A 16,887-nucleotide genomic window follows, 5' to 3' on the forward strand; every position below is an offset into this window, starting at 1 on the left:
CGAACACCTCCGCTCGGTCCGCAATAACCAAGCTGACCTCCCGGTGGCTCAGCACTTCAACTCCCCCTCCCACTCCATCTCCGACCTCTCTGTCCTGGGTCTCCTCCATGGCCACAGCGAGCAGCACCGGAAATTGGAGGAACAGCACCTCATATTCCGTTTGGGGAGTCTGCATCCCGGGGGCATGAACATCGACTTCTCCCAATTCTGTTAGTCCTTGCTGTCTCCTCCCCTTCCTCAGCTCCCTTGCTGTCTCCTCCCACCCTCCAGCCTTCCGGCTACTCCTCCTTTTCCCTTTCTTGTCCCCACCCACCCCCACCCCTGATCAGTCTGAAGAAGGGTTTCGGCCCGAAACGTTGCCTATTTCCTTCGCTCCATAGATGCTGCTGCACCCGCTGAGTTTCTCCAGCTTTTCTGTGTAACCCCAACTTCTATGCTCAGTGCCCCACTGATGAAGGCCAGTGTGCCACAAATTTACCACCAACTGCTTGCGATGCCACTCTCATGGAATGATCCACGACCCATCATCCACTGCATATCCACATGCCTCTTTAAAAGCCACTATCATGTTTGCTTCCACCACCATGCACAAAGCCATCCTGACTATGCCTAATTAATATCAGATTTTTCAAATGCATGTTTAGAATTCCTCAGAATTACCTACAGTAACTAACGACAGTGCATATGTTTCTATGTTTCTATATATCTCATTTAAAGCTCCTGCCATTTCTTCTCACTTCCCAATGTTCTTGGAAATACCTAACGAGTCTCTGGAGATTTATCTACCTTCATCCATTTTAAGATGTCCAGCACCTCTTCTCGTGTGATGTAAACTATCCCTAAGACATCCCCATTAACTTTCACCAAGTTCTCTGTAGGGAATAGTATTAAGATGAGAGGGGCAAAGTTTATGAGATATGTGGGTCAACTTAAGCAAGAGGGTGGCGAGTGCATGGAACACAGTCAGGTTTGATGGTTGAAGCAGATACAATAGTGGCATTTCAGAGACTTTGATAGGCATATGGCTCTGCAAAGAATGGAAGGATGAGAATTAAGCACATGTAGATAAGAGATGGTTTTGGCATCATGTTCAGCTCAGACATTGTGGGGCAATACCCTGAACTGTAAGTTAGTTGTATGATCCTATGTATCACCTTAAAGTTATCTGAAAGTCCAAATGCACATAATCCAGTTTGTCTCGTTGGGCTGGAGACAACTTCAAAAAATATGAAATTTCAAAAACATCTCACTTTCATAAATATATTGGCTCTAGCCAATCCTATAATTTTCAACTGTTCCTTTACCACTTAAAAATAAAACCAAACATTTTCCCTACTATTGACATCTGACTAAAAGGTCTATACTTTCATAATTTCTCTCTCCCCATCCTTTTAAATAGGGCATTTGCACTCCTAATTTTCAGGAATTGTTTGAGAGAGGTGGATGAATTTTGTAAGACGTCAACAGCATCCTCTTTTAAGATCTTAGAATGCAACTCGTCACATTGTGGGGATTTGTTGCCTCTCAGTCCTATTAATGTTGTCAACGTAAGTCTTCTCAATAATTCCTTTGAATTCTTCCTTCACTCAGTTCCTGTATCTATTACCATTTCTAGAAGGCTTTTTCTGTGTCATCTTCCACAAAGTCATACAACATATTTGTTCAGTTTATCATTCCCCAATATCTCCCGTCTTAGAATGCAAGGAATCCACATTAAAATTTGCTAATCGTTTCCTTATTTTGTATCTACAGAAATGCTTACAATCTCGTTTTTAAATGTTTGTTAGCCTGCTCCCATACTCTAACTTCCCATAGTTAATCAATGTTTGGGTGTTTTTGTTGAATTATGAAATTTTTCTCAATCCTTGAATTAACGGTTTGGGGAATGATGATGAAACATAGAAAATAGATGCAGGATTAGGTCATTCGGCCCCACGAGCCATTCATTACTATTCAATATGATCATGACTGATCATCCAAAATCAGTACAGGTGCACAACCTTTTATCCGAAAGCCTTGGGACCAGACACTTGTCGGATTTCGGACATTTTCGGATTTCAGAATGGAAGATTTTTAGCGTAGATTAGGTAGGTAGCGCGGGGGGCTTGAAAAGTCTGGAGCTGCTGCCTCCTCCCCGGTGACCGGGAGAATCATTGCATAAATGTTAGTCAGTTAGTTTGGAGGGATTTTATGTGGTGGTGGTGGAGTCGGGGTGAAGGGGGAAACTTTAATTCTTAGTCCCCTACCTGGTCGGCGACTCCCAACCTCGCAGAGCTGGGGGCTCTGTCCGGCCGCGGGCGGCGCCGGTTGTAGCTCCGACCCCAGCAACTCTACCCCTGGCTGCGAGGCGCTCCAAATCCAGCGCCGCCCGCGGTCGGACGTCCCAGCTCCGGGAATGTCGGGAGTCGGCGGCGTCGCGCTGGGATACCAGCGGGGAGCGGGCAATGCCTTACCGGGTCGCCGTGCGGCAAGCTCCAGAACGCTGTGGCCGCCGACACACAACATCGCGGAGCGTCGCTGGATTTGGAGCCGCGGAGCTGGGGGCTCCGTCCGGCCGCGGGCGGCGCCGGTTGGAGCTCCGACCCCGGCAACTCTACCCCTGGCTGCGCGGCTCCAAATCCAGCGACGCTCCGCGATGTTGTGTGTCGGCGGCCACAGCGCTCCGGAGCTTGCCGCACGGCGACCCGGTTAGGCATTGCCCGCTCCCCGCTGGTATCCCAGCGCTGCGATGCCGCCGACTCCCGACATTCGTGGAGCTGGGGCGCGCTGGATTTGTAGCGCCTCGCAGCCAGGGGTAGAGTTGCCGGGGTCGGAGCTACAACCGGCGTCGCCCGCAGCCCCACCGGCCACAGCGCTGCGGAGCTTACTGCACGGCGACCCGGTAATGCATTGACCGCTCCCCGCCTCTCCGACCAGGTAGGGGACTAAGAATTAAAGTTTACCCCTTCACCCCCCTTCACATAAAAGCCCTCCAAACTAACTGACTAACATTTAAGCAATGATTTACAGATGTTTAAGCGAGCTTTGGTGCGCAGACGACATCTGGAAAAAATGGCCGGTTTTCGGAGCTTTTCGGTTTCTGGAACACCGGATAAAAGGTTGTGCACCTGTACCCCGTTCTTGATTTTTCCCTATATCTTTAATTCCGCTAGCCCCAAGCGCTATATCTAACTCTCTTGTTAACATCCAGTGAATTGGCTTCCACGGTCTTCTGTGGCAGAGAATTCCACAGATTCACAACTCTGTAGGCGGAATCGTTTTTCCTCATCTCAGTCTAAATGCCCTACCCCTTATTCTTAAACTGTAACCCTTGCTTCTGGACTCCTCCAACATCAGGAACAATTTTCCATCAAGGAAAGGTGGAGCCCACAATAGTCCATTGTTGGCTGTGGAGAAGGTGATAACGAGTGACACAAACAGTGAAATGCAGCAGGACAACAGTGAAACGTGTACGCCGACTAGGGTGGCGAAGGGACGGAGAGAGGGCGATGCACAGGTTACTTGAAGTTAGAGATACACACATTCCACTTTCACTATAGCGTGTTATTTCCATAGTATTTTATTGTTTTTAAATAAGTTTAGATTGCTTGACGTCACGAAAGGTGCTCTGCAAATGGAAAACTTAAAGTAAAATACAATCAACATTACTAGAGTGGTTTTTCTGTCACTAACAGATGCAGAAATACTAGCGTATTAAAAATAGAACACACAGATCAACAGGATTCCAATTGCCATTCCACTGAACAATCAGCTTTTAAATAGGTCTCCAAAATGAGATTAATGACCCAAATCACATAGCAGTAGCTCCAGTTTTAAACTAATATCAAAAAGGTTTTGAAATATTCTCGAAGGATGTGGGAAAATAGTACAGAGTGCCAAGCTAGGTTACTCCTGAGAGATTAATCTGCATTAAACAAAACGTCAAAATCTGCATATAGAAATTGATCCAATTATTTTTTAAACTGCAAGTGAATAGGTCTCTAAAGCATATCCTTGCACATATTGTTCTCCACTTGCAAAGATTCTGGCAGAGCAAATGCCCACAGTAAAAGCTGTCACATATTAAGATCGGCCCTTGTTACTTTTGTCTATTATACTCGGATACGGGCTTGCTTTCCCTTGCGTGCATTTGGAGGGAACTCTAAATGTCTGTGCTTGGCTACATTTTGGACAAGGCCTTCTATATGCTGGTGGGTTGAATTAATATTCAAATTAATAGAAAATAGATACTTTAATTTTTTTAAATATTAAGAATAGAGGGCTGATAAACATCATCCACTAGGTTGGAAATGAGTGGATATTGTGCAGTAGAAGTGACTTCCTCACCCTACTGCAGATCTAGTGACCTATTTACAATACATTAGTTTTGACTTTGCAATAACGGGAAGAGCAGCAGGTTGACCTAGCACACCGTCGTCATTCACATTAATTCAAAGGCTTACATTGCTGCACTTTATCAACACATTCTGAAGTCTTGATTAGACAACCCTCTTGCTCACATGATGTTTAATCAAGGAAATGCTTTTCCACAAATACAATAAAAACTAAATCCAAATCAAAAATCCACGCATACATAAGTTAAAAGTTGTGGAGTGGGGCAAATGAATGAGGAGACATTTTCAGTAATGTTCTGGTCAGTTCAGTAATTAAGTAACATGACATTTCCTACATTTTTATTGCAGTAATAAATGCTGCCAGCACTTAGTTTTCTTGGGGTCAACCTCTGCTAATCTAGCCACTATACACTAGGGAACTGACATTTTGCCAATTAAAATACAAAACCACCAAGGCGCAAATCCCCAGATTAATTGACACAGTTAACCAACATGGATTTAGAAAGAAACACACCAACCACAATGAAACTTGCACTTCAACAAAATGTTCCCGCATTACAAATCTGTGCAAGTCAATACTAATTGAGGGCTTTACACTTATGACATCCAGCTTGACTACAGAAAAACAAAGATCAGCAACAGCTTCTTCCCCTCTGTTATCAGGCTTCTGAATGGTCCTTCCACAAGCTACGGCACTGTCCAATTCATCTCTAACAATTTGTGGGCATTGGACTTTGTTTATGGAATTGATGAGCTACAATGTTGAGAAATTTATTCTGCACTGTGCATCTGCCCCTTTGCTCTATTTATTGAACTTTAGTTTGACATTATTGCATTTGTGTATAGTACAAATTATCTATTTTGGATAGCATGCAAAAAGCTTTTAACTGTACCTCAGTACATGTGACAATAATAAACCTAAACCTATAATACAAATGTACTTGGGTCACTAAAAAGTTTAAGTTTGTTAATTTGATGTTGGTCATCGTCATAGAGTCATTGAGCATGGAAACTGGCCCTTCAGACCAACTTGCCCACACCAACGAACGCGTCTCATCTACACTAGTCCCACCTGCCTGTGTTTGACCCATATCCTTCAACCTGTCCTATCCATGAACCCGTGCAATAGTACTATAAACCATCTATCCATGCAATAATACTTGCTGCAAATACCTCCACTGCCAGCTCGTTCCATACACCTATTGTGCGAAAAAGCTACCCATCAGTTTCCGATTAAACCAATATCCTCTGGTTCGCGACTCCCCTACTCTAGTAGTTCTCAAAAGCAATCCAGAGTCAATGACACTCCTCTCCCCATAACAACTTGGTATCATCTTTCCAAACAAATTGTACAGTACATCAAGTCTATATAATTTCACAATTGTGAATGCTGCACTTAAATTCAAGATTAGTGGGATCAATTTTGACAAATTCCACCCAATAGAATGCAATCATACAATATTGAATATTTTAACAAGCCCAGTAGATTAGAATTTCCAAAAGATGGAACTTTGAAGATTCATTACTCACCTCTAAACTTCTTAGGTGGGTTATTCAAGTCTCCAGCATCCGGTTGCACCACACATCGGTCATCCACAAGGCTTTCAAACAAAACGAAAACAAAAAAAATGTTAGACAAAATCTCAAAACATTCATTTTATGGCGGTATCACCGGACCACTGAGAACGAAGGAAGGGACTTGGCAGGGGGCTGTTGAGAATGAAAGGGAACCTGGTAGGGGGCAACCTGCAGTGGCAGGCAGATAGGACTATTTGGTGAACGTTTTGTAACTTTGACAGAAACTTGGTGACTCGTGTGTACTGCCTAGGTGAGGTCTGATGTATGATTTTTCCGGGTTGTATGCAAAAACAAAGCATTTCACTGTACCTCTGTGCATGAGACAATAAAGTATAATTGAATCAAATTCTTAGACTATTCTCTTAATTTCAGAGTGATTAACTCTGGAATTATTCTAAAGCCCCAACTGATAGCACACTGTACACAGAGTACAAGAATGGGCCAGACCATTTTATTCCGACTGATGTTCTTTCTGCCAACATCATTGCAAATGCATTGAGTGTATATTCACAGAATAGTGATCAATTTTCAAGTTTGTTTGCCTAACAGGTTGTTGCCTTATCACAGCACAGTTGATTTTGTAATTTACATGGTTAAAAGATTGGTCAGATGTTTTAAAAGCTGCTGGGGTTAGATGAAACATTTCGACATCATGCCAGGAAGCTGAAGGTTTGGTCACCTTTGGTGGACAGACGGAGTGAGGAATGTACATGATGCCAGAGTTGGCAGAACTCGATTCTTGAAAGATTACTTGGCTAGTGGTAGTTATGGTCATGGTATTTATCTAATGACCCTTAACAGAAACAGCAAGAGCTGGGGAATTGTCCTTTTCTCAGCATAATGTCAAAAGAGCAATTATGATGCCCCAATGTTGGCCACATTAAATTTTGGTATCTAAGGAGCGAGTAATCTTCTAACCTGGTGTATTTTTTTTCTAAATCCATGGAGAAAGACAAAAAGTAGATTGGCCTTTGCGCACGAGTTGAAATGCTTTGCTGTAAATGTACAGAGTTCCCGACTTCTAGAATTTTGTGTACAGATTTGATCTTGCTACACCATATCACAAAGGAATGCAATAAATGTTTTCTAAATTGAACCCTGGGATAGTATGTTTGTCATAAGCGGAAAGATTAATCCCATCTGAGCATGGACCTTTAAGTTAAGGGTCTGATAGGGCAGATGCAAGGATGATATTTATCCTGGCTTCAATGTCTACAACCTGGACTCACAAAAAGGGGGTTGTACATCTTTGGAATTTTGTATTTAGGAGGGAGAGTGAGGAATAAAATTGCAGAAGATATTTAAGAAAAAAGAGATGGTTTTTAGATCAGTGGTCGCTAGTGCTAGAAAGTGAGAGGTGAAAGCTCTCTCTGACTGAAGAATCCTCAGAAAACACACCCCTATTTCAGGAGTTCCAGGGGAAGAAGGGATATGGGTGTCAGGTTATGGGAAGAAGGCAGGAAAATGGGGTTAGGAGGGAGAGATAGATAAGCCATGATTGAATGGCTGAGTAGACTTGATAGAAGCAGAATTTGGCCATTTGGCCAATCACTGATGATAATGATATGGACGTGATGCAGAGCAGGCAGTTTTTTACATGGCTGTCAATGGGTTATGCTTTGCCACATTTGCAGCTGAGGTCTGACAAGAATATATTTCCAGATTCAACTCCACTTGCAACACATCGACTTTGTTGGGATAATTCAGTTGGAGAGATAGGAGAGCTAGGTTTATAATGGAAAACCAATCGAAACCAGGCAGGAGACCTTCAGCAAGATAAATGTAATTCATCTGTAGTGTGAAGGTCATAATTAGCTCTCAGTATATTTAATTACATTTCAGAGCCCTACTGAGCAAACGTTTACCACATTCCAATGTGTTCCTGGGTACAGGCCGCCTTTGTGGAACTCTTGAAGGGCCTTGGTAGACACAAAATGCTGGAGTAACTCAGTGGGACAGGCAGCATCTCTGGAGAGAAGGAAAGGGTGACATTTCCGGTCGAGACCCTTCTTCAGACTGATGTCAGGGGAGTGGGTGGGACAAAGATAAAATGTAGTCGGAGACAGTAAGACAAGTGGGAAAACTTGGAAAGGGGAGGGGATGGAGAGAGAGGGAAAGCAAGGGCTATTTGAAGTTAGAGAGGTCAATGTTCATACCACTGGGGTGCAAGCTACCCAAGCAAAATATGAGGCGCTGTTCCTCCAATTTGCGCTGAGCCTCACTCTAACAATGGAGGAGGCCCAGGACAGAAAGGTCAGATTGAGAATGGGAGGAGGAGTTAAAGTTCTGAGCAACCGGGAGATCAGGTAGGTTAAGGCAGACTGAGCGGAGGTGCTTAGCTAAATGACCGCAGAGCCTGCGCTTAGTCTCACAGATGTTGCCTACACAGAAGTTGACACCTGGAACAGCAGATACAGTAGATGAGGTTGGAGGAGGTGCAAGTGAACCTCAGCCTCAACTGAAAAGACTGTCAGGATCCTTGGATGGAGTCGAGGGACAAAGGGACACGAGTTGCATCTCCTGTGGTTGCAGGGGAAAGTGCCTGGGGAGGGGGCGGTTTGGATGGGAAGGGACTTGTTGACCAGGGCATTGTGGAGGGAACGGTCTCTGCGGAAAGCAGAACCAGGTGGAGATGGGAAGATGTGGCCAGTAGTGGGATCCCGTTGGAGGAGGTGAAAATGTTGGAGGATTATATGCTGTTGATGGACCTTTGTACCCAAAGAAAGCTCGGTTTACTTGTCAAAATCCACTTGAGCAATATTACCCACATTTAGTATTATGACAGCTGACTTCTACAAGGAATTTACATTTGCCAATGCATCAACATCACAACCTTAATTCATTGTTTCCTTTTCAAAGATTATGAATGGGCTGTATAGTTGTTGCCTTTTACTGTTATGCACGATCCTCGTTAAAAGAGTAACCCTTTGAGGGCAAGAGCATTACGCTTCTCTTTAAGATGCCCGTTAAGAACGTCACGGCGAAAGAAAGGCTCGAAATATTTCGCCCCGCTTATTCACTCCGGCGGAGAGAATCACTGGTTCAGCGAAATAGGACAAGAGGAAGGCTGCCGTAACATACTCACCCTAACGTGCTGATGAATCCATTGACGGATCCTTCGGCGTACAAGGAGACTATATCCCCAATATGAAGAAAACTCGACATCTTGTCAGACATCTCTCATCCCTTTTTCGGAGCTGTCAAACCAAACACAATAGTCCCGCTAAGAAACTGTGTTTCTACCACTAACACAAGGCGTTCGCCCGTCAAAAGCAAACAACGGTTTAATTAATAATACTTTTCACATATTAAAATGACAAGCGTCAATTACAAGTATTTTGCAAAAAGCAAAAGCAGAATTAAATCAATGCTGCTCAAATCTCAAATCGCACCACCACGAAAATAAATTGGTTTAATCTCCTCGAACACAAGATAATTGGAAACCACATATTATTACAATGAGAGCTCTGACCAGCTAGATTTAAAGCGACAGATCCTAAAGAGGTTGGGTGGGGAGTTTGTTGAGGAAGGGGGTGGGAGCTGCAGCAGCTGCATTCCATACAGTGACCGCTACATTTGTTTTCCTCCAATGTAGGCATTAGCTTTATTAGGCAGAGAAACAAGTTGCAGAAAAAGAGCCCTCTGCCGAACACAAAGTTACAACAGTGTTTCAACCACAAGCTCGCTGATCTCCGTTCCTTGCGTAGACTTTGTTCCATTTTAGTTGCAAGTCTATAAAAGTTGATTAATCTCTTTTAACCCCGAATGAAAACAATAGCACATATGCCACAGCCAGTAGTTTCTGCCGTTGGGTGCTGAGCTGCGCTTTTTTCTCTGCTCCCCTTAAGTTTATTTAAAGTTAAAGCAAGAATACGCTATAAACAAAAATCACTGACCTTAAAAAGAGGAGCTGGATGCAGTGGAACCTGTAGGTGATAGTGGTGCAGAAGTAGTAGTTAGGTAGTGTAGAAGGAATCCATGGTTGCTCGCCTTTCTTTGACCCCTTTTTTTTGCAGCGAGACAGTTCCCGTTAGATAACGCCGCTCTCTGCCAGCCCTCCAGCAGCAGATGCGGCGCCGCCGCCTATCAGCGATCTGCCCCGGCCCGCCGTGCACCCTGGGAATTGTAGTCCTCCACCCCGCGGCCTGCAATGAAAGCGAAGCGGCTGCGGACTACAATTCCCAGCGGACGTCGCGAGCGAGGCTTGGTCCTGCCCTCCCTCCCCAAGACATTGTGACGTCGGACGACGCACGTTCTTTCCCAGGGCCCCGCCGTTTGATTGGTCCGCCGGCGCGTCAATCACGCCCTCCTGCCGCCTCCCCCGAAGACTTCAAAAAGTTTCTGTGCAGGGAGGAAACTTTTGCTTGCGATATTTCAAGTAGTCACTGAGTGATATCAAAATGCGAGCTGTAGACGTCAAGAGATTATGTACCTGTCTGTTTCTTGTTTAGTACCACTTTTTCTTCAGTCGTTTAAAAAAAAAATGGCAAATGGAAAATATAAGTGCAGGAGGGAGCTGCAGATGCTGGTTTGCAACGAAGATAAGACACAAAATGCTGGAGTAACTCAACGGGACAGGCAACATCTCTGGGGAGAAGAAACAGACGAGACCCTTCTTCAGTCTGAGAGGCAAGGTAGAGACTAGAGATGTGGAAGGATAAGGTGTGAAAACGACTGAGCAAAAATATGTGGACATGTTCAATGTGCGGCAAAAAATGCTTGCAATAAAGGATTCGTACTTCGTACATTGGAGGTGACGGGTAGCTGGCAGCAGTGCCAACGTTTGCTAAAGCACGCCATTACAATTCTGCACATGTAGAATTTCAAGACGTGTTAACAAAAATCGAAGGTCTTCCACCTGCATCGTTAACTCTTTCTCTTCCTGGTCTGTTGAGCGTGTCCAACATTTCTTACTTTTATTTAAAATACATTCAATTCTTGGTATCAGATCGAGACTCGGCGGTCCTGTTCATGACCGAATGCCCAGATATCAATAGAATTAGAATTAGATTCTTTTAATGTGATTCTGCAACATTTAGACATCAACAGTATCTTGCAATTCTGCCGACTTTGCTCTGCTTACGATGGCCACGTTGGACTTGACACAGATTCCCCGACTCTGGCGGAGTCACTTTGACATCCCCGGGGATTAACTTTGACTCGGTATAACTTCATAGTTAGTTAATGGTAATTGACGCGGGATTGAGCCTCGCCTCTATAAGAAAATCCCAAAAGATTGTCCACTTTGAAGTGCTCCTATGCTCTTTATGGCAGCACAGGCACACGCTTAAATGAATATCAGATGTATCAGTGGGAAAAACAAAATGTAAGAGATGACTACCGTTGGCTTTGCAGAACATAGTTTACGCTCGCCGAATTGTGGAGCACATTTTCCTCTCGGTATCATCATTCAGAATCATCCAAACCAAAGAAATGGCATGTGGCTTCCATGTTGGGATCCACTGACTGATACCAGATACCTTAATGCCTCGCAACCAATTCAGCCTATTTATTAAATCCAGGTCCTCATATTTGTAAAATGATCTATCATGAATATATTATACCCATGACTGTGAAGCCAGACAAATCCAAAGTCATCTTTAAATTCAGCAGTGATACCAGTATCATTGGGCAAATATTCACTATTAAGTCAGGGTATGGAGGGAATGTTTAAGAAAGAACTGCAGATGCTGGAACAATCGAAGGTAGACAAAAAGCTGGAGAAACTCAGCGAGTGAGGCAGCATCTATGGAGCAAAGGAATGGGTGACGTTTCGAGTTGAGACCCTTCTTCAGACTGATGTGGGGGGGGGGCAGGAAGAGGAAAGGAAGAGGTGGAGACAGTAGACTGTGGAAGAGCTGTAGTTAGTGGTACCGATGAGACAGCTCTCCCACAGCCTACAGTGTGTATAGAGGGAGATTGGTAATCTGGTTGAGTGGGTGCCAGAACAACAATCTTGCTATCAACGTTAGCAGGAGCGAGGCGCTTATTGTTGACAACAGGAAGGGAAAGCTGAGGGCCACACACCTGGCTTTATGGGTAGGACGGAGGTGGAGAGAGTTAACAGCTTCAAGTTCCTTCGCGTACATCTCTGATGATCTGTCCCGGGTTCAGAACATTGATGCAATCACAATGAAAGTTCACTAATGCCTCCATTTCCTCAGAGGTTTGAGGGAATTCAACATGTCACTATATACTCTATCAAACCTCTACATATGTACATTACTAACTGCAATTGACCTCCCACCCTCAAAGGGATCTCAAGAAGGCAGCCAATATCATCAAAGACCCTGACTATGCTCTCTTCCTGTTGCTACCACTGGGAAACAGGTAGAGGCAACTGAGAACCATTGCCTTCGGGTTCAAGAATAGCTACAGACCATCAACTGTCAGGTTATTGAATCACATTGTGCAACCCGAACTCCAACCCTAGCTCAGTATCATACCACCACGGACTTTGTGCGACTATAGATGCTCTAGATCTATGCATTTTGCACTATCTGGTCCAGTTTACTTAGAATATTTCACAATTTACTTCATATTTTTATTATTTATCCAATGCCTGTTAAGCTCCAGCAAGTAAGAATTTCATTGTTCTGGTTATATCTAGAACAGATGACAAATACATATTTTGACTGCACTACTTCAAGGTTCGCAGGTTCGCATAAAACCATTTGCCAAGTTCGTATAAAATCATTTAAGATCTGTATCATCATATTCCATGATTTTATTGTTGATCAAAATAACATGTGCATTTAAAATCTGACAATTCCACAAGATCACCTAAACACATTGTAATAATTTTCATCTAATTTAATAGATTATTTTAGAAGTCATCTAGTATTTTAAGACTTAAATACAGGGCTCCTTCCAGTCAGACCAAGTAAAACCAGAGCATGGCTCAATACTATGTAGATGTCCAGCAAGGACCCCATCATTATAAGAGGTGGGGACTCGTGTTGCAAACACCAAACAATTTGAAGAAAACCATGAGTAAGGCAATAGTAATCATGTCATTTATACTCCTCTAATAAACAATGCAATAATCTCAATTTATCACCTTACCTATAACATAATACAATGGATGGACTGTATTAATCTTGATGCAAAACTATTTACATTGCAATAGTAAATATTACATGCGTTCCTACAAATCACAATGTCTTCTTACACATTATTTCAATTGTTCATTCTCCATATCAATTTTCCATCTCGTGAAATGAATACATTATAATAGTGTATAATGCTACAATCAGATAATTTAGAGGTTGTTAAATCTGGTACACACTTTTAGGATACGACTGTGCTTAAATATACATTTCGGGAAGTTTAAGAACATTTTTTATTACATAGTCACAAAATAATTGCCAACTAATTTAAAGGAATTTCAGTCAAATACCGATTCTATAAAACATGTAAGATTCTATAAAACATTTAAGTAATAACCCTCAACACAAATTCCCTTTTCACTGGAAAAAATAATTTGCAATAAGAAATTCATAAACGCAGAATTTAATGTGAGCTGAGACAACATTGGATCATCAATAAAAACTAACCTTTAAAACAGAGCAAACATAACACAGCAGTAGCCACAAGGTGTTCAAGCAGCGGGTTAGCCGCAACCAACGCTGAGGTCCTCCCAAGTGGTGGGAGTGTGGCTGGAGTGGCAGAGCTCTGCCGCCCGAGGGAGACTCTTGCCCGCAGCCGCGGCTCGTTGTGGGAAGGATGCAACCAGAACGGTCTGATTGGCTGGTCTACAGCCAGATACCTGCCATTTTTTGGTTCTTTTTGAATAACCTTTGAGTTGTTCTTGTGAACCCCGTTGGAACGTGAATGAACGGATGGAGTGTGAACCCCGGAGCAGGTCGATAGCGGAGGGGGAGGGGCTGCAGCCACGTCGCCGCATTGACGTCAACCGACCGACCGACCACGTGACCAGACTGTCATGGCGGCGCCCACGGTCCGGTCTCCGGACGCGGGGGGTTTGATTCTTTATTTGTACCCCGCGCTGATCGCCCTTTCATTGGGACTGAATCATGCCCAAGAAATTACCGACGTTCCACGGCCCCGCTCCGGCTGCGGCTGCGGATCCGGCTCCACGAGTCGACCCGAGGCCGCCGGTTCTCTCCCCGAGGCTGCGAGCGACAGCATCTCCTTGGCCAAACAGGCAGCTGTCAAATACTCCAGGGAGGCCAATGTTGAAGCTCAAAAGATTGCACAGGACCACAGGTCACACTCAAAACCACGCACTAATCAGGTAGAGCAACGCACAACTTTTGCTGCCCAGTAACGGCTACTTACGTTAAATATCCCATCAACTGTTATTGCATAAGCCCAACAATGCTTCAAACTTATAACAATCATGGCTACAGTGTTACATTATTATTAGTAGAAGTGTCAAGTAGGGCGCCGTGACAGACATTAGTGCTCAAGATAGACACAAAATACTGGAGTAACTCGGCGGGTCAGGCAGCATCTCTGGAGAATATGGATAGGCGACATTAATACATTTAAGACATTAGCACTTTCAAATTTGATCATTTTTGGAACGTGGGAAAGCCGAAGAAGAATTAGATCAACAAATCCAAGTCCAGTTTATCTTGCTCATAGGCAATAATCAAAAACCAAGGCTACAAAATAAAAACAGAAGAGGTTGGAAATAATCAGGTTGGGCAACAGCTATGCAAAGGGCACATTCAGTGGTTCCAGTCAGTGACCTATCATCTTGATCTGCACACCACACAGTGCTAACATGAAGATGGTCATTTCAATTATTCTGCTGTAGCTCCACACTCTAGCCTAACCCCTCCTAAACTCTACTTTTGAAGGACAAATTGCACACAATTTTTAATTGTTTTATGAAATGCCTCTCCGTGTTTTCTGCTTCAAGGAAAAAAAACTCTATAAAGAGGATTACTTGGGTAATAAAAATGAGAAAACTCCAGCCGTATAATGCTTGGAGATAGAAATACATCAAGATCCTGCAAAGATCTGCACAAAAGGGAATTTAATCTGTTAACTCTAGTTGACATAAAGAGAGGGTCTTATCTGGGATGGTTTGACATTTTATAAATTCTGAAAGAAAGCGCAGCCTAACTAAGATTTAGGTGGGCAAGAAAAAGGAAGCTAGATCACAAAATGTATAAGTTATAGAAATGACAAGCCAGTGATAGCTTTAAAAAAAATGGTGCACTGTGGGTCAGAACAATAGGTATGGAAGAATGTAAGTAAAATCTGGAACAAGAGAAATCATTTGGTCACTAAGCCCAATCATTTTACACCAAAAATTGTTGGTTCTATGCAATAAATCACAAGAATTATATTCCCAAATTTTCAGAGAAACTTGGATGAAATTGAAGTATCCTCATCAATTTAAATTGCTATTATTGAGGCTGTTTTTAACTTCCCCCAAATATTACTGTGTCCAACGAGGATAAACCTATTTTTTCATGAAATATTAAACTGTAAATCAAATATCTCAATTCCAATAAATTGGCTAACCTTAATTCAAATGAAAATAATTATCTCACTTCTATTCCTTTTGCTAATGTAACCACCTTATTTAGCTATCATTGTCTTTATATCTGTGGTTCACTCAGCTAAATCCAAATGTTGTTCTTGTTAGCTAAAACCATCATTTGACCCACTTCATCCTTGCAATCCTACCCATTTTCAACCAACCTATCTGCAAAGTCCTTGAATGTGTTGTCACCAACCACATTTGCGCCCATTGTACTTGCAATATTAAAGTTGATTTTTATCTAGCCACTCGTATCCACGGCTTGTTTCCCCATACCCTACTGTTACCACTGATGTCTTCAAAGGTGTATCACAATACTCCCCCAGACATCTATGCCTTACTTCCCATTTACACGCTACCCCTCAAACATGCGCTGCTCTATCTCAATGTATCTGCCGTGGTTGCTTTACTATCTTGTAATTTGTAAGACAACAAATTCATAATTCAGTGCAGGATCTGCTGAGATTTTATACAGCTAACTAATAGGTAAATGGAAGCGATTGGCTGCAGTTTGTAACACAAACTCTTTTTCATAGCCAATTACACCTCTCCTGCATCTTGACATCTGTCTAAAAGTGTGCTACAGTGTTCACAAACCGGCTGTAAAAATGAAAGTGAGACCAATTTCAATAACACCACCATGCTATCACTATTATTGTATTTTTTCAGTTCATTTCTTTAATATTGCCTGGGCCCACTGCCTCTGCTGTAACATTTTCAATGCCTTTGTTAGCTAAAATTGACAATTCCAACGCATTTCTGTCCTTTGATCTACTGAGCACAGACATGAAATCATTTAAAAATCCATTGCACATGTCATAATGTGATACCACATTTGCCCATTAGCCCAGTGTTTACTAACATACGAGGAACAAAACATGCCAGAGTCTCTCAGCAGGCCAGGCAGCATCTCTGAAGGACATGGATAGGCGATGTCTCATGCTAGGTCCTTCTTCAGACTCACTAACATAAATCATCTCCCATGTAAACTATGCTTGAATTTATAAACTTATTCTTTTCAAATCTTTCCATGATCTTGTCCAATCTCTGGTAGTCCTGGACCTCTCTAACATATGCCTCTGAGTGCAATGAAAATTTACTTTTTTTAAAGTAAGTGTTTATTGGGGATTGGACAATAGATAGATTGAAAGTCATCTAGAAATATGAGAATTGTCCAATATTTTCCATTTTGTTTCTTATTGCAACCATTAGAACCAGGAAGTGCTTGCCTAAAGCAAAATTTGCTGATTCATTTTCCTTCCCTTGATATAAATCAGTAGTCATTTTGAACATTAAACATTTGCAGCATGATGACTGAGAACTCCATTAGAGGGGAAGTACTCCTTTAACAGCCAATAGAATTAGGCTGGTGAATAATTAAATGGATTTGCTATCATGTATGATATATTTGTGCAGAATGACTGTTTTTACCAGAAGAATATATGTATAGAAATT

General features: G+C 42.7%; 2 protein-coding genes across 9 annotated transcripts in view; one reads left to right on the forward strand and one right to left on the reverse strand.

Annotated features, from left to right (window-relative positions):
* The window catches only part of itpr1b (inositol 1,4,5-trisphosphate receptor, type 1b), a 380,201-nt gene extending 366,594 nt beyond the window's left edge, over positions 1 to 13,607 (reverse strand). For 3 of the 8 annotated variants that reach the window (XM_055647745.1, XM_055647746.1, XM_055647740.1), the window contains exons 1-3: positions 13,469 to 13,607; positions 8,998 to 9,109; positions 5,865 to 5,935 (exon numbers count right to left, since the gene is read on the reverse strand). In XM_055647745.1, the coding sequence (XP_055503720.1) occupies positions 5,865 to 5,935; positions 8,998 to 9,089 (163 nt within the window). In that variant the 5' untranslated portion in view covers positions 9,090 to 9,109; positions 13,469 to 13,607. Of the gene's footprint in view, positions 1 to 5,864; positions 5,936 to 8,997; positions 9,110 to 9,808; positions 10,030 to 13,468 lie in introns of those variants that run through there. The other 5 variants (XM_055647743.1, XM_055647744.1, XM_055647739.1 and 2 more) reach the window with 3 other exon arrangements.
* Positions 13,608 to 13,823: 216 nt separating this feature from the next.
* Positions 13,824 to 16,887, forward strand: part of sumf1 (sulfatase modifying factor 1) — a 92,856-nt gene continuing 89,792 nt past the window's right edge. The window contains exon 1 of the mRNA XM_055647747.1: positions 13,824 to 14,169. Coding sequence (XP_055503722.1) covers positions 13,858 to 14,169 — 312 coding nt within the window. The 5' untranslated portion in view covers positions 13,824 to 13,857. The remainder of the gene's footprint in view (positions 14,170 to 16,887) is intronic.

The sequence above is a fragment of the Leucoraja erinacea genome, chromosome 16 (genome assembly GCF_028641065.1).
Source record: "Leucoraja erinacea ecotype New England chromosome 16, Leri_hhj_1, whole genome shotgun sequence".
NCBI lineage: Eukaryota > Metazoa > Chordata > Chondrichthyes > Rajiformes > Rajidae > Leucoraja > Leucoraja erinaceus.